Source organism: Bos indicus, chromosome 1 (genome assembly GCF_029378745.1).
Source record: "Bos indicus isolate NIAB-ARS_2022 breed Sahiwal x Tharparkar chromosome 1, NIAB-ARS_B.indTharparkar_mat_pri_1.0, whole genome shotgun sequence".
Lineage (NCBI taxonomy): Eukaryota > Metazoa > Chordata > Mammalia > Artiodactyla > Bovidae > Bos > Bos indicus.
The window spans coordinates 111,505,956-111,529,054 of record NC_091760.1 but is presented as its reverse complement, the minus strand read 5'-3'; the positions used below and the strand labels follow the sequence as shown (position 1 = coordinate 111,529,054).

Genomic DNA, 23,099 nt, shown 5'->3' with positions numbered 1-23,099 from the left:
CTCTAGGAAAGAGTCTGGGCATGGGAACGAGGGAGAAAAGGAAACTGAACAGAAGAGCCCAGCAGCAGCCTGAGGCTTCCTGGCTCAGGCCGAGTGTGGCCTCAGCCTGGCAGGCGTCCCCTGGCAGTCCCCCAGCCCTCTGGAGGGCCCTGCTTCTGGTCAGGCTTCAATGCAGAAAGCTCCCCTCCTCTGCGGACCGGGAGAGATGCCCAGTGACCTGGTTGGATTCGTAGGACTCAATTTCCTACATTTATTTATTCTTATATTAAAGAAGGCATTTCATTCCTCCTTTGACACAGACGGAAATGTAAAATCCATCTTCTATATAAGAGGATCTCATTTTACTTTTCTTAACAAAATTTAAGGCATGGAGGTTTAATCCATATGGGGCAAACTGGTTGTACTGAGTAGGTTTGAGGTTGGTTGACACTTCTTAATATGTGAAGGTGGGGGTTAAGGAAGGAAGGTTTGGGGCAGATACAGAGCCAAGCATCTGTCACTGAGGCTCAGGGCTGGCATTTGCAGAAATCAACTCCAGTTGCTGAGTCTTGCCGCTTGAATTCTTCTCTGAAGAGTAAAGATATTCAAGATCACTGACATAAAATTAACCTCCATTCAGAACATCTTGATGATTAATTTATTGGAGAGTACTCCAAACATCTCTCCTTGTTAATAACAACATGTCTGTTTTTAAAAACTTGAGAGAATGTGTAATAACATTAGAATCACAAATTACTCTGTAATGTCAAGGGAGAGAGAATATTGGCATTTTTAAAATTCACACTTGCCAAACGCCCCCAAAAGGAAGCAGAAGTCTGACACAGCCTCTTGCTTCCATCAGCACAAAGTCAGCACAAGGACAGCTCAAGTTAAGCCTGAACTACCAACACTTTAATCAGTGTGGCTGGAACCACTGTGTGCTTCCCGTCAGGACCTTCTCCAGACTCTAGGTCTATCACTTTTCTTTCTGCTCTAACAGTTGACCTATTAGTGTGTTTGTTCTCTAAGATAATATACATATTTCCTAAAACATGGTGACATGGTCCTGCTTCTAGCTTTGTATTATTACACTGATTATCCTAAAATATTAAATATGGTCTTGTGTCTGAAAAAGTCAAAAGTTTTAAATAAGTTAGCAAAGGAAAACTAAAAGCATTTTAGGAAAGAAGGGATAAAAGGAGGATGGCAAGAAAAGCACTGAAATTGTGATTTTAGCTGAGCACCTACTGCTTGCCAAGCACTGGGATAAGCATGTGTTTGTTTTTTACCTCCTTTTATCCTCACAAAGATAAATGGATACAGATGGCTTTTAGTCAGTTGTAGCTAAGGATGTTAAGTTTCTTACATTCTTTCAGAGACTTTCTGAAAAACTCAAAGTGTTTCCATATACGTGGGGTGTTTGTTCTCAGACTATCCTTATAAGAGGGTAAACCTTTTCCAGATGCAGAAACTGAGAACAAAGATATTAGATAACAATCCAAGGGCATAAACTCATAATAAAGTTAGCAGTAGAACCCAGGTCTCCTGACTCTCAGTTCTTCTCCCTAAAGGCATTTTTGTTTCCCTTCAAATTAATGTTTTTAAATGAGGAAGAAGTAGCAGCGCTGTATTTGGAGTATATGATTGACTGATCTCCATCACTGTTTGAGAAAAGGCTACAAATAGCTGAAAACCTGCTTAAAATGCACTAACTAAAGGGGGGGGGGGGGAGGGGGAGATGCAGAATATTTGAAGGTAGCTAAGCCCAAAAGCAACTCAAAAAATATTTCTTGTTGTTGACTTTTCAGCATTTTTTGAAGCATCCTTAACAATAAGCATTAAAGAGTCTCCAAAGGTAAAAGGAAGCCAGTCCCAAAGCACACGTCTTAATTCATCAGCCTAAGTGCTTTCTTGACTAATATATGTACACTTAGAAAAGCCACTTAAGCAAAAATTAATGCCACTAATAATAATGTTATGTGTGTGTGTATCTCTCTCTGTCTCTCAACCTTAAGAGTGAGCGAGAATTGTAATAGTAAAAACATTTTTTTTTAAAAATGGAGCATGTTGGCCTTGAGGCACTCGGGCTACGGCCCCAGTGACGGCCCATCTTATGGCCGCTACTACGGCCTGGGGGTGGAGATGTGCCGGTGCCTCCGCTTCCGCCCATCTACTCCCCGTGCCCCGAGCCTCCCCAGCCTCCCATTTCCTGGCGGGGGCGCGGGGGCGGCCCGGCGGAGACCACCTGGCCGGGGGAAGGCGGAGGAGGCAATGGCTACTAAGCGTCTGGAGGCGCCTGGTCAGAGCCTGGTCATGCTGGCGGAGGCCACCAGGAGTAGCCACCATATCCTAGTTACAATTCTAACTATTGGAATGCTGCTGCCCGACCTCCGGCTCCTCACCCAAGTACATTCCCTGGAAGATCGGAAATGCAAAGCCAGTTTGAATTCTTATACAAATAGGGGATATGGCCCACCGTATCCCACTGGCCCCGGGACAAATACTGCCTCATACCCTGGGGCCTATTACACACCTGGGTATGCTCAGACCAATTACTCCACAGAGGTTCCAAGCACTTACCGTTCACCTGGCAACAGCCCAACCCCAGTCTCCCGTTGGATGTACCCCCAGCAGGACCACCACCCCCACAGCCTAAGGACTCCTCCTACACCTACAGCGAACCAGATCAAGACATGAGCCAGCACAACTTTCCTTGCAGTGTCCATCAGTACGGCAGTCCTCGGGATCAGTGAACAATGACAGTTCGGAGCTTTTGGATTCCCAGGTCCAGTATAGTGCTGAGCCTCATCTGTACGGTAATGCCACCTACGAACATCCCTGCACTCAAGACGAGGGTAATCATCTTGCTGAAGAGTGTTTATCTTCAGATGAAGGGACTCCCCCAAGCATTAAAAAAATCATACATGTGCTGGAGAAGGTCCAGTATCTTGAGCAAGTAGAAGAGTTCATAGGAAAAAAGACAGACAAAGCCTACTGGCTTCTGGAAGAGATGCTAATCAAGGAACTTCTGGAACTGGATTCAGTTGAAACTGGGGGCCAGGACTCCGTCCAGCAGGCCAGGAAAGAGGTGGTTTGTAAAATCCAGGCCATACTGGAAAAATTGGTGGGGAAAGGGATTATGAAGGGATTTAGAACAAAGGAGAAGCCTGTTACTAACTCAACCAAAGAACTCTTGATTTTGGTTAATTACCCTCCTTTTGAAATGCCTGTTGATGACAAGAAGCAATATATTCCAACTTTCCTTTGATAGAAAGCTTGAAAAACTGGTAAAGGACTTGGAAGAACAGTTGGGTTATGAGTTGTTTTCAGACCAGTGAATGTAATAGGGAGCTCTTGGGTTATCGGTAATGCCAAGTAGACTCTCCCGGTAAGAAATATATGGGTGTCCTCGGCAAGCTGCTTCTTATCAGCAGGAGGGGAATTCACCTTGTGTAACAGGCTCCTCAGAAACCTACAGGATAAGACTGGATGTTCTTTGGACAGGCTCTGTTTTTTTAAAACATCTGGATAACTTGTCACATTTGTATACATTGTAACTGCTTTCACCATACACTTTGTGTGTAAATTACAGCTTGGACTTTAGCCCCCTTGGACCTCTGTTTTGTTTTGTTATTTGCAGTTCACAAATATAGTATGATTATCTTAAAAAAAAAAAAAAAAGAGCTAGGCAAATAGATAAATAAAATGGCAACTTTGACCTTCCCCCAAAATAGAATGGTTGGTATTTCACAATGGCTATTTTAAGTTACACCAATAAAGATGCTAATATTTTATTTCAGTTGTAAACACTGAACTGTTAGGTATTTAATACTCAGTTTATTTATCCTATCTTTTAGAAAGTAATACTACCCATGTGGCTTTCTGGGAGACTGCATGTGGCCCACCACTGTTACAAAGACTTCTAAATCAGTGTCATCGGCACTGACTTCACTGCTGAGCTGAACACCACTACTTCGTGTCTATTAGACACCTCCACATGGCTATCCAATGGGCATCTGACATGCCTAATGGAATCTATCCACACTCCCCAAAACCTGCCCAGAATCCTCAGTTAACAGTGCCTCCACCCGTCCCTTGGTCACCCCAGCCTGAAGCCAAGGCTTATCTCAGTCTGCCTCTCCTCCTCCCTAAGTCTTATCCAGCAGGACACCAACTCCTCCAGTCCACATCCTGACCTCAGTGGTCCTTCCCTTGCACCGCCCTTGTTTAGATCATCATCATTTCTTTCCTGGTTTGCCACAATAACCTCCCATCTAGACTCTGATTCACCCCTCTTTTTCAACTGCCCACCAGTTATCTACTATCCATATTAATTATGTGACCAAATATCTTTCTAAAAGATTAATCTGACTATATCATAACCCTGCCCTAAATCCTTAATGACTTCCCAATATTGATTAGATGACAAAACCTAAAAACCCACAGAAGAGTGTTCAAGGAAATACTCTTGGGGTCTTAATTGAGCCCATTTTTCCATTCTTATCTCTCCCCAAATCATATTAGTTCATTTTTTCACCCAAATGCACTATACTTGTTTTTGCCTCCCAGAAACGCCCTTCTTTTTCTCTGGCTGTGGAAAGCCATCTCTAAAGACAAAGCTTGGTTGTCTTCACTCTGTGAAGCCTGTCTTTACTTTGCAAAACTTCAGTTATTCGTACCTTCCTCTAACATTCCACAAACACTTCTTACAGACTTAGAATCCTCTGACTGCAAGCAACAAAATGCAATTCAACTTTATTTAATCAAAGAAGGGAGCACATAGACAGACACTCCCTGGGAAAGATGGAGTGGGATGGCCTCAGGGGTGACTCTATCCATAGATCTGCCCATTTTCAGGACTCTCCATCTCCTGTTTCTCTCCACATGTGTCAATTTCTGCGACTACAAATGGGTCTTCCTCACGAGCCCAGGAACAAGAACGCTAGTGACTGCCAGGCTTACATCCTTAAAGGCATATAACTTGAGAGAAAAGAGAATTTTCTATAACAGCTTCGGTACAGAGAAGACTGGCCAAGCTTGGGTCATATGCCAAGCTAGCAGACCAATGACAGGGGCCAAAGGACAAGGTGCTGTGCCTCGTTCGTGTCTTGCACTGATGGTGCGGTATTTCCCATAAAGAAGCAGTGCAAACATAGCTTCTGAGGAAATCACTGAGGGGGCACCCCAACTACAAAACACTTCTCCAGTTACCAGACAATGATTCATGAATACCTTTGGGATAGAAACTGAAACTTACTCACATAACTCACCACAGAGCCTGGCACATGATAGGTACTCAACAATTGTTTCCTGAAAGAATACAATAAGCCATAACCAAGGATCAACAATGTCTGATCAAGAGACCAGATGAAGTGAAGTGAAGTGAAACTCGCTCAGTCGTGTCCGACTCTTTGCAACCCCATGGACTGTATAGTCCATGGAATTCTCCAGGCCAGAATACTGGAGTGGGTAGCCTTTCCCTTCTCCAGGGGATCTTCCCAACCCAGGGATCGAACCCAGGTCTCCCGCATTGCAGGCAGATTCTTTACCAGCTGAGCCACAAGGGAAGCCCAAGAATACTGGAGTGGGTAGCCTGTCCCTTCTCCAGTGGATCTTCCCAACCCAGGAATGGAACCGGGGACTCCTGCATTGCAGGCAGATTCTTTACCAACTGAACAATCAGAGACCAAGTGAGCAGCTTTTAAATAAAAAGTTTAAATATAAATGAAAAGTCCAATAAGATTTATGGACAGTTCTTCCCTATTATTAGGAAAATACATTATAAGAAAAAAAAAAAACAGAAAAATATATACCTTTTTGTCAAAGGGAAAGAAGAAACATGCAAACATAGGTGGAGCAAAGGAATGGGGAGAGGGACAGTCCAAGAACTCCAGTTGTTCACATTAAGAAACTAAGGATATTTCCACATTATGGTACAATTTCAGAAGGAAACATTTTAGCGCCAGCATTTTACCTAGAGATTTTTACCTCAATAATGAAGACTTTGCTGCTCTTTTAAGCCAAAGACTTCAATTGTTCAGCTAGAAATAGTCAATGATCTTGAATGCTAAATTAGGCCCACTAATGAAATGTGACTGATTCTGTCCATGACTTTATAGTTGCTGCCTAAGTTCCAGGCTGGGATTAACTGACAGCCAACTGAGGTGTTTGGGGCATATCTCACAGACTATTCCCATCCTGTTACGGTTACCTATAAAATGGCAGTCACAGAGATAATGGCCACAGCATTAGAAGATGGCAAAGAAACAGGCTTTAGGAAATTTTAAAGAATTTTGTGACTTATGTATAAAAGTAATAGCTCAGTAATCTATTAAGAAGAAGGCTCATTCAGTTGTTCCTTTGGCAAATATTTACTGAGTGTCTAGTCAGTGCTGAGCCCTGTGCTGAGGACTGAGGAGACAGATGAATGAAACAGTCTCAACCCTAAGGAGTAACTCAGGGACTTGCTAGAGACAGACATGAGAAGGGGTGAATTATGAAACTATGTGGAATCCACAAGCCCTATGTGATACACATGTCTGCATTCAATCTGAAAAACTGAAGACAACTATCTTTACTGTGTGGAATCCTGGTTTCTCAGATCTTTCCTCATCACCATATTGGCTGAGCCCCTCCTCTTTGTCAACCACTGTGTCAAGACTGGAGATGCTGACACGAACAAGAAGCCATCCCTGCCTTCCACTTGGTTAGAAAGAACAATCATCATGTAAATAAGTCACTGGAGGAATAGGATTAAGCAATATAATAGGAGTGGAAGACAAAATTTTATCTTTTGATTCATGGCAGTCCACAAGCTGGGTTTATTATTGCATACAACCACACCTATGGTCAATCTTCTTACCAAAAACACTGGTTCACTTCCATATTTAATTGAAATTTTAGTTAAGCTTCATCTCCTCCCTATGCAAACATTTTCCCATTTCTAAAACCATTAAAGCTATTTATTTCCAAAACACATTTGTTTCCTTTGGTTTGCAGAAAGTCGTGTAAATACTATGTATCTACTTTTACAAAACCCTAACCTGCTTATGTTTCCCAGTGATTAGAGCAAGAGTTATGTTGAGGGTAGAGAGAAAAGTACTCAATAAATGGATGTTTGGTATTTGTTATTTTTAGAAATCTTCCTCTCAGAGCTTCCATGGTGGCTCAGTGGCAAAGAATCTGCCCGCCATTGCAGGAGACACAGGTTCGATCCCTGGTCCAGGAAGATCCCACATGCCACCTGGCAACTAAGCCCATGGGCCGTAACTACCAAACCTGTGCTCCAGAGCCCAGGAGCTGAAATTACTGAGTCCACATGCCACAGCTACTGACGTCCCACATCCTAGAGCCTGTGCTCCGCGATAAGAGAAGCCACCACAATGAGAAGCCTGCACAGGGCAACGAAGACCCGGCACAGCCAAAGATTAAAAAAAGAAATTTAGAGAAGAAATCTTCCTCTCATTATGGAGTGTGTATGTAATGCAGACATTACATTCACACACGCACACACACTCAACACACATATCCAACTTGTAACTCAATCTTAAGAATAAAAATGTGTTGCAGATAATAAGATTTCAAAAACTAGAATTTCATAAGACTGATAAGTCAGTCAATTATTCTTTATGTATGTGGTATATACTGAAACCTGAGGAACTCTCCTAGTAGTAAAAAGCAATAACTCAAGAGAGTTTTGGCTATTGGTTTTCAAGCTTTTTTCTTTTCATTTGAATAACAGACATTCTGGTCCTTGAAAGATGTTATGAGATTGAAATGAGAATGGGTGATATTATTCCCCTTGAGGACTGCAGAAGTAAGTTCAGGGACTTTCTGATGTACCCAGCATGCTGCCCGGGAAGTGCTGATTGCCCTTAACTGTCCACCTCATCACTGCTGGCACCAGCCATCACCTCCAGAGAGATGCCCCAGGCTGTGCTTCCTCTTGGAAGAAGCTGAGGTCTCTGGAGCTGAGACTAGGAAAACTCTTGGCCATTTTGCTAAGTAAACTTAACGAAAGGAGCCAGACCATAAGCCCCTGAGATCTAGGAGGAGAACAAAACTGGGTGTGCTTATTCTTCCTTCTTTTCATATCTGCAAAATCATTCCAGAAATCATAACAAAACAATGTGGTTGCCTTTTTCTTTGGAAATCCTATCTTGTAATGATGAAAAAAATACTTGAAAGCCAGCAGCCTACTGAAATCACGTGGGTGGAGATTTGGTGATGACTGCCCAGCTTTCTGCTGCCTATGAGACGGAAAAGGTCTGTGGTGGCAACTGTGTCACCACACACACAGTGGAGGAAGTCAACTTTGCCACACAGGGGACGGTTCTTATTATTGTCACTAAAACAGACTAACATTCTTACAAATATTCTTTTCCTTTGGGTGTTGCTGTACAGTGCTAGTTTTGTACATAAGAGTCTGTTGCTCCTTGTTTCATAGTAAGAGCAGAACCTTCTAAAAAATAGGGCATTGAGAAGTTCTAAAAGATTTCTTTCCTTACATTTAGGAAATTAGGCACACTTTATAGGCTACATCAGAGTCAGCCTCGTCTTATAGGTTTTAAAGATTAGTTTCCCATTTACCTTTATAAGCATCCTTGCCTTTTTAAGTTTCAAACATTATACAAACATGTAATACACATTTGGGAAAGTCTTTATCCACTTTAAAAATGTACTGGTACCTATCCACATCTTCTAGAAAGAGTAGACAAAGCTTACGATAAACCGCATTAAAAGAATACAGGAGAGACGGGGTAAATTGAAGGCAAGAGGGAGAAAGACAGCTACAGCAAGAATGTAACATAATGACTTCCTTTGAGCAGAAAGCTTGGCACCCAATTTTCTGCATAAAAAAAGAAACATAACAGCCCTTGGTGAAATGTAAATACCTTCCCCCTCTCCCACCCACCTACATTCTAAGGGCTATCACAATAAGAACCATCTTTTCCAGACGGGATATAATTGATTATATGTCAGGATTTTAGCAACTTTTGTACATGTCGATGGATTTGAATGGTGAGCTTTAGACAAAATCAATCTGTCTTGAACCAATAAATAAGGTGCGAGACCACAGGGAACATTTCTTTGCATGAAGACATAAGCATCCTTGTTTGCAAACAGAAAGGTCAGGGCCAAGAAGACTCAGGAATTCACCACAAGGCTCTTATATTTAATAGAGTTAACAGTCTTTGCATCAAACCCTTTCCAGACATTAACACTGAAATGTTCTTCTTATCTCTAGTGCTACCAGTGGTTGAAGGAAAGAATTGTGAGTGAAGAAGGGAGAAAACAGCAAAACAAGCTGAAAGATCTTTCCCCGATCGCGGAGCGTCTGGGATGCACGCTACCTCAGCTAGCCGTGGGTGAGAGTCACGGGGGACGGAGGCCCTCTCTATTACTGATTCACCTCTCTCACATGATAAACCACCTGGTGTAGGGGCAGACAATCTCTGAAGCAAACACTCCCGGTTAATTCTATTGAAAATGAGGTTTTGTTTAGAGTTCCTCAGAGTGTTCCACATGCTGAAACACTCTTCTCACTTCCTCTCCTTTGCCTTGTAAGACAGTTTAAACAAGAACACGTCAGTGAAAACGCACACGTCCTCACAGTGTCAAGGGTGAGCGTCCCTGAACTCTGTGGTGACATCCACTGCTTCTGGCTCAAGTTTCCTTCCCTGTTGAAGCTAAGGCAGGGATGGTGAGCGGCTGAGGAGCAGGGCTGTGACTGAGGCCAAGCCACTGCCACATGGAAAGCCTATCTTAGGGGAGCAGCGTCCCAAAACTTCTGAGGGCCGTGAAGATGATTCTTCTGACACTGTGGAGTCAATGAAAGGTCACGGTCACTGGTGACAATTGAAGACCACATTGCATCAGAACAGTCCCAGAGAAATACAATGTACATCATTTGTTTAACTTTTAAATTTCCAGGAGCCATGTTAAAAAAGTAAAAGAGAAATAGATGAAATTAATTTTTAAATGGACCACATTTAATCCAATATGGCCAAAATACTGTCATTTTTAACCTGTAATAAATATAAAAAGCTTATTATATTTTTATTTAATAATATTTCACACACTTTCCTACAAAATCCAGAGTGCATTTTGTATCTATAGTACATGTCAATTCAGGCTAAACACATTTCCGATGTTCAATAGCCACAAGTGGTGAGAGACTGGGGATTAAACAGAAAAGCTAGATTTTCAGTTCCCTTGCTGAGGAGTATCTGCCAGGCTCTGTGATAAGCTCTTCATGCTCATCATCATCCCTCTGTAATTGTCAGAACAATCCCACAAAGTATATACTGGTCCTAGACCTAGTCCTCCATCACAGACGTTAATGGAATTTCCCTACTGTTATCACCACTTTACAAATGGAGAAGAGGCTGAAAAGAATTCATGTGGTAGCTGTGAGAAGAGAATAAAATGGGTATAGATTCTAGAAAAAATTCCCAAGGAGTAAGAAATAGCAGGATTGGGATAAATCGGATACAGTGAACCAATGAGATAAAAATCTCAAGATAAGTTTTGTGCAAATAAAATAACAGAATATTTGTTAAATGCTTGACCCTTCTGATGTTAGAAGGCAGGAAGATCATAGTTGGCAGTAAATAGTCGCAAAAAGATGGAAATGGAAGGAGGCTGTAGGGGGGGAATACCATTTACCTAAGTATATGTATGACTATTGCTTTAACCCTCTCTTCTAAAAAACAAAGATTATATTGAATGTGATAAGGCAATGGCAATCCACTCCAGTACTCTTGCCTGGCAAATCCCATGGACAGAGGAGCCTGGTAGGCTGCAGTCCATGGGGTCGCTAGGAGTCGGACACTACTGAGAGACTTCACTTTCACTTTTCACTTTCATGCATTGGAGAAGGAAATGGCAACCCACTCCAGTGTTCTTGCTTGGAGAATCCCAGGGACTGGGGGGAGCCTGGTGGGCTGCCGTCTATGGGGTCGCACAGAGTCAGACACGACTGAAGCGACTTAGCAGTAGCAGTTAGCATCCCTAGAGCTTTAATGAATGCAGTAAAAGGTATTAGCTATTGACATCAGCAAGTTATTTAACTTGCTATCAGTTTTATCATCTGCAAAATGGGTATAATAGTATATATCTTGCAAATGTATTGAGTAAAAGGAAATTATGTATGTAAAGCAGAGTAGGCTCAGTAAGTAACTAGTGAAGATGAGAGTGAAGATGATGATGGTTTTGCAAAGAATCAGACATCCTGTGCTGAAACTCTGTCCACTCCTAGCCATTATATATGGTCAGAGGTAGAGGCACAAAGAAAAACATCTGTTCTTAAACCATAGCCATAAATATGATTGTTAGGTGGTAACATGAAAGTGAGTATTGAACACAGCTCTGAAAGAGACAGAAGAATACTGTCTTTCTAAAGAGAAAATCTTTACAACATTTAGACTTTCACTAAATGTCAGATGTACACGACTCTTTACAGAGTCCAAGTTTAAGTTAAAACATACTTTTTTTTCCTTTTCCTCCCTCTGTGTCCCCAGGTGTCTTTCTTGCCTGTCATTTTTTTTTTCTTTTCTTTTCTATGTAAACAAGTAGTTTTGTTTTTAACCACAGAACTCTCAAACTGAGAGGGAAATTATTTCCAGACGTATTACTTTTGATCTAGTAGAAGTATGGGGGAAGGGGAGATCCTCTGGCAGAAAACAAGCTGCTGCTGCTACTGCTACTGCTAAGTCGCTTCAGTCATGTCCGACTCTATGCGACCCCATAGACGGCAGCCCACCAGGCTCCTCTGTCCATGGGATTCTCCAGGCAAGAACACTGGAGTGGGTTGCCATTTCCTCCTCCAACGCACGAAAGTGAAAAGTCAAAGTGAAGTCGCTCAGTCGTGTCTGACTCTTTAGCAACCCCATGGACTGCAGCCTACCAGGCTCCTCTGTCCATGGGATTTTCCAGACAAGAGTACTGGAGTGGGGTGCCATTGCCTTCTCCAAGAAAACAAGCTACTTGAGCCCAATTGTGGGCTGGTTCCCACGTCTCCCATCTGCACAGGAGCCAGCACACACACCTTGTTCATAAAGAGGCACTCTGGATCTGCCTGTAGGTGATCCCTGATTAGATGCTGATTATCCAGAATCATCTGTTTCCCCTGGTGTTGGCCAGCACTGCCCAGTGAGTTCTCCTACGCCTGGCCACCCACGGGGGAATCAGCTGTTGCTGACATCAAGTAGTTTATGGGCAATAATTTTCCCAGTGCCCTGCTCAGAACTTCCACAAGCGCCAAAAAAGAGTTCTAAGTGCAAAGCAGGAAATAAAGCAGCCAAAAAAAAGCCTGGGATCACTTGGATTGTTGCCTTCATCGGACATTATTTTGCTCATGTGGAAGGATTTATGATTGCCTTAAAACGTCTGAGCATGGTAACAGCTTGACAGCATCAGTTGGTAGCACAGCCTGAGCAAATGGGGTAGGAGAGGTCTTAAGGGATGCCCATCAATTATTCACGCCCCCATTTACTCAACCAACATCTAATAAGCACCTACTGTGTGCAGGTGCTGGGCTGGGTGCTGAGCATCCAACTGCAAATAACACACATCTCACACTCTGGTGGACAAGTCAAGAAATTAATGGATAGTTTTAATACAGTGTGATGATAAAATGTGTTAGTCACTCAGTTCTATCCGACTCTATGACCCCATGGACTGTGTAGCCCGCCAGTCTCCTCTGTCCACGGAATTCTCCAGGCAAGAATACTGGAGTGGGTTGTCATTCCCTTCTCCAGGGGATCTTCCCAACCCAGGGATCGAACCCATGTCTCCTGCATTGCAGGCGTATTCTTTACCATTTGAGCTACCTGAGAAGCCCAGTTGAGAAGGGCATTGTGGAGGTGGGAGGAGGGAAGTAACATGTAGGAGTGCCAAACCCAGCTTGGGACTCAGGGAAGGACTTTGGGAGAAGGCTGTGCCCATGAGGAATTCCAAATGATGAGTAGATATGAATGAGGCAAAGGCCCATTCCAGACCAAGGGGACCACTTAAGCCAAGGGCTGGAGGAGGACAAACAGAGCATATTTGGGGATGGAGAGGATTCACAAACACTGCTGCTGACACACAAATGTCAAGGCAGAGAGTGAGGAGACAGGAAGCTAGACCAGGGATCAAACCCACGTCCCCTGTGTTGGCAGGCAGATTCTTAACCACTGGACCACCAGGCAAGTCCGGAGGCTTATTTTAGAATGAGAGAAATTTGATTACGTTTTCTTGATAAAGAGAACAGTAAGAAATAAAAAATCCAGGAGAACAAGAGAGGAAGAGAATAGTGACTCTAATCAAGTCCAAGAAAAGGCAAAAGGAGTGGGATCAGCACAGAGTTTGGCTTTGAACAGACATGACCCCATAGCCTCTGAAACTGGAGGATGTGTGTGTGTGTGTGTACTTGGGTCTGTAGGCGAATGGGGAATTAAGGGATAGCCTACCTGAGGGATTCAAGTTTCTGCACTAAGTAGGAGGCTGGGTCATCTGCTGACGGCGACAGGGCCAAGATTGAATAGGGGTTTAAGGGTAGAAGCTGCTACAGGTAAAGGCGGAGTGAGGGGTTAGAGGGTTAGCAAGAGAGATGATCTCCATGGATCTCATGTCAGGAAGAGAGGGAGTCCAGACAGGGCTGACAGGTCAGTGGAAACAAAGGATCCAGATCAGATACCCAGAGTCTACAAGGACTCCACATAACAGATGAGGAGAAAGTGAGAGCATGAATGAGATGGAAAGACAGATGGAAACAGGAATCCGGATGTCCATCCATGAGCTGTGTCAGGTGTCTTCCGGAACAAGGCTGTGTTCCTGGACTGGACGCCCCACTTGTGGGGCAGAGGAGGCCTAAGGCCACAGTTCACGTGCATGGATTCTACCAAGCCCTCTACACGACAGGGGCGCTGCTGAGGCTCAATCCTGGAGTGCACCTCCATCATCCTACAGAGTTAACACGTTTTGGTTGAGACAGAGGAACTGCAGATGGTGTTTGCAAACTCATCAACAGTCAGAAGTGCTTTGGCTTCCTGACCCGGTGCTCTCTCTTCCAGCGTGGTGCCTGAGAAATGAGGGTGTGAGTTCCGTTCTCCTGGGATCATCCACTCCTGAGCAGCTCATTGAAAACCTCGGTGCCATTCAGGCAAGTATTGCAGCCCCTGCCACCCAACTGCAGGGAGTCTCCTGGTGCCTTTGAGGACGCCCCAGGCAGTGTCCTGGCTACCCGCCCCCTCCTCCCCCACCTCTGTCCTTCATCGCCTCACAGCTGAGTTGCATGACAGCCCCGATACAGGGACGGGAGGAGAGGAGAAATGGGGACAACGGCAAAAGAAGCCACAGAACTTTCACAGTACGTGGATCCAGGGATGTCCTCTTCTTACTAACAGTCAGTCTCCTCCAGGCTTATTTCTTGGACAGTTTGTGTCTGTGGACAGTGTGTTTTAAGACCCAAGCAGTGTTCCTTACACTTGGCAACTGGGTTCCCAGGTCTAAGCATGAAAGCCTTCCCTATAACTGGCTTGAAATGGAGCAGCCATAGGACAATATGAATAATCATGTATTCACTTTTTTTCCCTACAAATATTTATTGTCAGTCTGCAGTATGCCAAGCCCCTCCTTTCTGCTCTCCTAGTATCCTATATTCCTCTCTCCATCACAGCACTTCTGTAGTATAATTGCTTGTCTCCCCTGAGGTCAAAGACCTGTGTCTTTCTTGCTTCTCCATTGATTTTCCAGTTCCTAGGACTCCATGGCCCTTAGTCAACTCAAGAAATGCCTATTGAATGAATCAATGTTTGCCATACTGAAGACAAATAGGCTCAGAATTCCAGGATCACCTCTCCCTAATAGCAGTTTCAGGAGCATCCACCCCTACTTCCTCCCCTGCAGGGATTGCCAGGCCTGGATGGTGCCTTAAGTACCCAGGAAGCCTGTAAGGGCAGCAGGAGGGGAAGAGAGTGAAGTTCTGGGAGTCCTGGAGAGGGGTGGGGTTGGTGGCTGTGGTGACCAGCCCATCCCTAATGGCCACATTTCAGTCCTGAGCCTGCCTCATGCTCAGCCCAGCCAGGGGCCACAGGAGCGAGCACACCCACAACTCTTCCCACAGCTGTCACCTGCCCTAACAGCTAGGGTAGTTTGCTCATTGGGTAACAGAACTATCTTAACAGCTTCTCATCTGTCCATCTTTCCCTGAAACTAGCACTTAGCCCTGTTACCTCTCTCAGAGGGAAGTAGATGGAGATGGGGACAAACTAAACTTAAAATGTTTTAAAATTCTTTTGAAAAACAGCCCTGAATATGCTGGACATAAAGGTGCAGACCTCCTACCCATCATCCCCTTTCTTAGGGCTGTGCAGCTGGGTAAACACCTCTGCCTCTCTGGTTCTGAGAAACCCCCAACCCCACAACCCTTCCTGGATTGTGGGGTTCCCCATCTCTGCCTGGGGAATACTCCTCTTATGAAAGCCACCCCCATCTTCTCTTATTTTCACTTATGCTTTGGGAACAGATAAAGGCTACACAATGAGGAGAAGGAAACAGGAACAGTCTATACACAAAGGAACTGAAATGCAATCCAGTGATTTCAATTCCACTAATATATATTGAGCAAACTGAGAGATAGTGAAGGACAGGGAGGCCTGGCGTGCTGCAGTTCATGGGGTTGCAGAGTCAGACATGACGGAGCAACTGATCAACAATACATAGTGAGTGCTTATTCTGTGTCTGGCACCATGTTAGGCAGAGACCATTCTAAATATAGGTCACTGCCCTCAAGAGCTCACAGGCTGCCTGAGAAAGAGTGAATTAAGCAAGCTTGCTCTGTAGCCGGCACTGGGTACACCACAGGAAAGCAGACACATATCACCCAACCTTCAAGGAGCCGACATTCCAGTGGGAGAGGCACATAATAGATGTATAATTTCAAGTGAGAAGGGATAAATAAATAAATAAAGATGGTGTCTTAATAGAGACCAACTGGGAAACAAGTGAGCCCACTTTAGATAATGTTCTTGCCAAAGGCCCCCCTGGAATATATATATTCTGAAACCTGGAAGTGGAGGACACAGCATGTGAAAAGCCCTGCAAAAAGCAGACACAGGGAAGAGGACTGCAGAGGCCCTGAGATGGGGAGTGTATGTGTGTGTGTGTGTGCGCGCACGCGCGCTCAGTCGTTTCTGACTGTGACGCCTTGGAGTGCAGAGGCCCTGAAATGGGGAGTGTGTGTGTGTGTGTGTGTGTGTGTGTGTGTGTGTGTGTGTGCGCGCGCGCGCGCGCGCTCAGTCGTTTCTGACTGTGACGCCTTGGAGTGCAGAGGCCCTGAAATGGGGAGTGTGTGTGTGTGTGTGTGTGTGTGCGCGCGCGCGCGCGCGCGCTCAGTCGTTTCTGACTGTGACGCCTTGGAGTGCAGAGGCCCTGAAATGGGGAGTGTGTGTGTGTGTGTGTGTGTGTGCGCTCAGTCGTTTCTGACTGTGACGCCTTGGACTGTGGCCCACCAGGCTCTTCTGTCCGTGGGATGCTCCAGGTAAGAATACTGGAGTGGGTTGCCATGCCCTTCTCTGGGGGATCTTCCTAAACCAGGGAGTGAATCCGTGTCGCCTGCATCTCCTGCAGTGGCAGGCGGGTTCTTTACCACTAGGCCATCTGGGAAACCTGGGATGGAAAGGCACTTGGCTCTTCTCCAGGGAGCACAAGCCTGAGGCTAATGTGGTCAACATGCAGTGAGCATAAAGGGTGGTGAGCACAGGCAGGGGACAGGTCACACAAAACAGAACACTAGAGCAGTCAGAGTTTTGTACTCCTCATAGGAAACCCTTTGGAGGGTTTTCAGAGAAGGGACACACTGTTTTTTGAATTTTTAAAGATTGCTTTGGCTGCTGTGTGAAATGCAAAATGAAGAAAGGCATGGATGGGTTATCCAGGTGACAGGTGATGGTAGCTTGGACTAGCAAGGATTCCATAGGTTTTGGTGAGACATGGCTTGTGGATGGCTTGGCAAGAAGAGGAAGGAGTTGAGGATTCCTATCATGCTAATGGAGTGATCACTGCCATTCCAAGGGGAGGCTAGTACTGCTTGAGATGGTACCTACGAAAAAATAAAGAGGTAACTCCTGGCTGTGGGAGTTCTCCAGATAGCCAAAGATATATTTCAGAGGAGAACTGAGTCCGTAATCTTCCCAAAGCATTTCCTCCCTAACTCTGGCTGGTAGCGGGATGGGGCTTCCGTGCTCTAAGGGTAAGAGAAAGGGGGTGTTGTCAAGCAGGGAGCTGTTACCTGGAGGGCTTACTGTCCCCTCTCCCTTCCTACCCCACCTCCTGTGAGCCCAGCACGAGATTCTGCCCTTGGCAAGCTGTGACTGGGCCCCTCCACACAATGCGAGTAGAGAGAGCTGGGGGCTCCCAGCAGCAGTAGGTGAGATTGAATAAAAGAGTGCAGTGTCCGGGGCTATAAAGAAGGAAGTCTGTAATGGGCAAAGGAAGGCAGCTGCTCCAAGGAATGAATGTGCCTAAGCTGAGCATTAACTGGAGGGGCATTTATCAATCAGAGCCTCAACAGATCAGACTGGAGAGAAGCTGCAGCTGCAGGCAGCCCTCCTGCACAGGTCCCCATCCTCCAGCCTTAAAGCCCCTCTGAGGTTCCCCACCACCTACTCAGAGAAGTCCAGGCTTCTCAGCAGTCGGGCCTTCCCATCCAGGCCCGACCCCCACCCCCTCACTTACCTCCCCTAGGATGTCCTAATCCCAGAATAGTGGTCCTCCACCTAGTGTCCACCACCCCGGACTGCCAAATCCTGCTCCATCCCCCAGGTCCAGCTCGACAGTGACCCAGTTCCGGGAGGACTTCCCTAATACCTGCCAGCCCCGCAGTGCCACCCAGACCCTTCCTCACTGCCTAATTGCTGCAGTCACGATAACACTATGCCTGCAAAACTGCTAGCTCATGGGATGTTTGTGTGATCTGTAGATGAAAATGTTTTCAAATAGTTGCCAACATTAAAAAATGGGGCAACTTGACATAAAATGCTGAATGTGTGACTTCTCTTGAATATTTAGGTCTTGTGTGTATATGTATACACACACACGTATATATACACATACACACAAGCATATATACACACATACATACATATGTATACATATATTTCATGTTTTATTCAAGTACTTGTATGATTTCACTTTTCTAATGTTTAGATCTCTTACTGGTATAATGAAGAATCCTTTTCCACATATAGCTAACCCACTATATTTTAGACATAAAACTTCTGACAAGTCCAGTTTCTAGATCTGAGTTTCACTGTTGTGTCTCACTCTAAACAGCACAGAAGTTTAGAGCCTCTGAGGCTTCAGAGCTGGTAGGAAACCAAACTCTCCTTTAGCTTCAGAGAGGAAAATGTTACAGACCAGTGAGGAAAGAGCTCTGCCATCCAACCAAGCCCTGAGGGTTCTGAGGCGAGCACTGAGTGGAGACAAGGTCACCCTGGCCAACATGACTGCAGCGCAGGAAGGGCGAGGCTGAAACCGCACAGTCGGTCATTGTGAATGTATTTCACCACGGCCTCCACACAGGGTCAGACTATTCTTGCAAGAAAGTCTGCCTTTGTCTCGTCTTGTGGTGTAATGCATGCCCTTGGCCCACTTCGTGCAATAAACACTAGCCGGCCCCAGATGAGCTCATCCTTTCCCAGGGCTTCAGTGAGCATGACTGTGCAAATAACTCGCAAATTCTCAACTCCAGTCCTCCCACTACCACTAAGCCCCACAGCTGCACTTCTGGTTGCCTGCAAGTCACTTCTCCATGGGGTCCTACAGGCACCTTCACCTCAGCATATCCACCCCCCGCCCAAACTTCTTATGCTCCTAACTTCTGTGGTCTCTCTACAGCTAGCTACACCAGTATCTTCCTAGTCACCCAGTCTTGAGATCACCATCAGCCTCCAAAATCTGAGTCACTCCTTTTCTCCTCCCCCACCACTGTCTTGCCAGCCAGGTGATGCCACGGTAAAGAATCTGCGTAAAGAATCTGCCTGCCAGTGTAGGAGATGCAAGACACATGGGTTCCACCTCTGGGTGGGGAAACTCCCGTTGAGTAGGAAATGGCAACCCACCTGGGAAACTCACCTGGGAAACCCCATAGACAGAGGAGCCTGGCAGGCTACAGTCCTGGGGGTCAGAGTCGAACATGACTGAGTATGCACACACTACGGTCTAGTTAAGGCTCCTGGTGTCTGGCTCTGATTGGAGTATTTCTAACATCTGTATCCCCTTTCAATCTCCTTCCAAATCATCCTTCAGAATATGTCCAGGTGGCTGATGGGGTCATTCACAGCTGAGAAGTCCTGAGAGGTTCCCCACCACCTACAGCATAAAGTTCCAACTCCAAAAAACGGCATTCAGGGCCTTCCGTTCTTTACAACTTCCCTCTTCCCATCATCTCCACACCTCCCATATTCTCTCCCGACTTGTACCAGCCCATTCACAGACTTCTCACTTCATGCTCTTCCATTAACCTAGGATGCCAGTTAGATAACCTGCAGCTATCCTTCACCAGGGTTCTGCCCACCAGCTAGAATCTCAGTCTCTAGACCTATGCTGTCCACAACTGTAGCCTCCAGCCACACGTGGCTACTGAGTGTGTGTAAGGCAGCTAATCCAAATGGAATTAAAAGTGTACAACGTACCCTGGGTCTGAAAGACTTAAAAACATGTAAAACACCTTAATTACATTCTATACTGACTGCAAGTTCAAATGGTATTTCAACTCTAATGGAGTAAAATGTGTATTAATTTCACCTGCTTCTTCCCACTTTTATTACTGTGACCACTAGAAAATCTAAAATTACACATATGGCTCTCATTTTATTTCTACTGGACAGAGCTGCTCTAGGTATTCTATATTTCTATGACAACCAATAATTATGAGCACCTGCTAAGGGCCAAGCACCCTCACAAGCTCTAGAGCTGCAGTGTGAACAGACAAGGCCCCTGGCCTTACGGAGCTTCCCGTCTGCTGGGGAGGCAGCATTTAGTGGTGATGTGTAAACATATCCAAATCTAGATGATGTCACGTAACATTTAGTACAAAAATCAAGTACTGACCACGTCCTTTGTTCTTCTTGCGCTCTCAGGTTCTCCCAAAGATGACATCACACGTGGTAAACGAGATTGATAACATATTGCGCAACAAGCCCTACAGCAAAAAGGACTATAGATCTTAAGGCCGTGCATGGGCCACAAGGAGCTGCATGGTAAAACAGCGGTCTATACAGGTACAGGATGGTGTTCCTAGCCAGTGTTTTGAATCACTTAGCAGCCCACTGCTCAACCTCTAGTGTCCCTGGATTCTGAGGTGTCCGCTGTTGCTACCACTGTGCACCTGAAATTATGAACATACCTAAAAACTCACAAACAGGAAAATCCATTCTATTTTCTTACCTTGGACTGGAGTCACCTATTCTTACATTGCTCTGTACACCTCATGTTTAGGCAAAGTATATGGCAGGAAAAAGACATATTACCTTCAGGCACTTAGTAACTTAAAAAAGGTTGGACGAATATATTACAAAATCCACAGATTCAGCATGGATTGCATCAGAAAGAGGAGGCTATGTTCACTCAAAAGTCTTGCTTGAGAGAATCAGATGAAACAATTTTACTGAATTTTTTTTCTCTATTTTCACATTCACGTTGTTTCATAAATTACTATCTGCTTTCATTATCTTTTAGTGTTGCTTGGTCTCAAAAATGGCCCTGTACAGCAGTTTCTCCAAAGTGTCTGTTAGGATTCTAATAATATGTTCATTTACATGGAGAGGTGTTAAGAGGATGAAGACCCCCATCTTTAACTAGAGACAGTTTGGTTAATTTATGAAAGTGAGAATTACACTACTACAGAAGCTTTGCTTTGAATAAAATGTACCTGCAATGAAGTATTCTTTTCTACATTTTACTAAAACCTGCTTTATACTTTTTGACTGCTTGTAGGCAAAGCTTCTGCAAGTTTAAATATTTGAGCTTTAAAAATAAATATACACATGCTCACTTTTTAAGTAAACCTGTAAAAACACCCAGAAGGGCAAATGTTTGCTGTTTAATTAGCACTGGGATTTTACAGCATAATGCTTGGTGTTTTTGACAAAAAGTAAATCATGGGCTTTGTGAAAATGCTGTCACTACTCAACATATGCTGGGTAAAGTAACACACCCAGAGAAAAGCAACTGTTAAAGAACTTCCCGACTCCATAATCACACTGTGTGCATTAAACTATATGCATGAAACCTCTTTGCATGGATTAATGGGGCCTAGCCTTGTGGCACTCAGTTGAGGTATACCCAGCCCTGCCACTATTGGCTACCTACATATACCACGAGAGAAAACCAAGTATACTGTGTGTGTACCTGGAAGGAGAAAACTTTTTTTCCAGTTTGAAGGTATATGTCAAGGGGGGAGGTCCATTATATCTCTATTTGGACACTTGAGCATGTACAAAATTCTAATTTAATTTACTGGCCAACAGGTCCACCCAAGTAGAAATCATTGAGACTTACAGAAGAAGTATACTATCAGCTTAAAATGCTATTTTCTGCCATCATTTCCAAATATGTATTTCATGGTTTTCTAAATCTTAAAATGTTAGTATGAAATACCAACAAATTTTGGGGTTTTCTGTCCAAACGTATCAGATTAATAATGGAAATGGATCATTTTTCAGTTGTTCATTGTGTGTTCAATCAATCCAGTGAACTACTATATGCATAAATGAGCTGAAGTCATCTAATTAGAATTGCAGTTTATTTGCTTTGAGTAATAAAAGCATACATGCATTTAATCTCACAATTAGTTTTTATCTGGTCTATCACTAGAAGGCTATATATATATATATACATAGCTCCATATTTATAAAACAGGCAGTAAAAATCTAAATAAAAATAATGCTGGCAGGTAAGCCTCACTGAATGATACCTAACAGAAATAGCTTTACAAAAAGATTTAAATTGTAACCCAAACTTTTCTTCTCTTAATGTAGAAAGTGATTAGCTAGTAAAGATATTTCTCCTTGGATTTTAGAAATATTTGGTACTAAGGTTAAAGGTTCTCAAACTCATTTAAAAGAACCTGTAGGAACTTCCCTGGTGATCCAGTGATTAAGAATCTGCCTGCCAATGCAGTCAACATGGATTCGATCCCTGGTCCAGGAACTAAGATCCCCCATGACACGGAGCAGCTAAGCCCCTGCACCACGGCTGAGGCCTCATGCTCTACAGCCCATGCTCCACAATGAGAAGCCACTGCTCTCTGCAACTGGAGAAAGCCTGCATGCAGCAATGCAGACCCAGCATAGCCAAAAATAAAGAGATGTAATTATTAAAAAAAAGAAACTGCAAATTAAATCAAACAAACATTACTGCTTGAACATGGGAACATCTCGTTTTTTATTCAAATCATCTGCCATGGTGAATATACTGCTGCTGCTGCTAAGTCACTTTAGTCGTGTCCTACTCTGTGCAACCCCATAGACGGCAGCCCACCAGGCTCCCCCCAGTCCCTGGGATTCTCCAGGCAAGAACACTGGAGTGGGTTGCCATTTCCTTCTCCAATGCATGAAAGTGAAAAGTAAAAGTGAAGTCGCTCGGTCGTCTCCAACTCTTAGCAACCCCATGGACTGCAGCCTTCCAGGCTCCTCTGTCCATGGGATTTTCCAGGCAAGAATACTGGAGTGGGGTGCCATTGCCTTCTCTGGTGAATATACTAGATAAATACATTTCACAATTTTATCCTTAAGAAAAATTTCCACATGCACTCTCATTTTCTGCTCTTTTCTGGAAAGACTTCCTTGGCAGAGAACATACCATTCCAAAGGGTAACCTGGGTGGCAGCCAGCCACATACCGAAACTTCAGCCAAGGGAAATAAAAACTAGAAGCCCTGTGTCTGGCTTCCCACTTTAAGAACTGCCACTTCATCTTCATCCATAGTGTGCACCAGGGGTCACCGGAGAGATGTCAGGGCTTTGACCGGCCTTCGCCATCCTTGGGCCCATCCCTCTCCTTGCAAATGAGGAACCCAGACCTGATGACATTAAAGGACTCACCCCAACTCATACGCAAGCTGATGGCAGAACC

The 23,099-nt window shown here is 44.5% G+C and overlaps 1 protein-coding gene and 1 pseudogene across 3 annotated transcripts in view; both read left to right on the top strand.

Annotated features, from left to right (window-relative positions):
- KCNAB1 (potassium voltage-gated channel subfamily A regulatory beta subunit 1) overlaps nt 1-22,356 on the top strand; it is a 443,860-nt gene extending 421,504 nt beyond the window's left edge. For all 3 annotated transcript variants that reach the window (XM_019960417.2, XM_019960426.2, XM_070792660.1), the window contains 3 exons: nt 9,227-9,347; nt 14,037-14,125; nt 20,106-22,356. In XM_019960417.2, coding sequence (XP_019815976.1) covers nt 9,227-9,347; nt 14,037-14,125; nt 20,106-20,195 — 300 coding nt within the window. In that variant the 3' untranslated portion in view covers nt 20,196-22,356. The remainder of the gene's footprint in view (nt 1-9,226; nt 9,348-14,036; nt 14,126-20,105) is intronic.
- On the top strand, nt 12-7,488 carry LOC139184063 (BAG family molecular chaperone regulator 4 pseudogene; annotated as a pseudogene).
- Nucleotides 22,357-23,099: the final 743 nt, after the last annotated feature.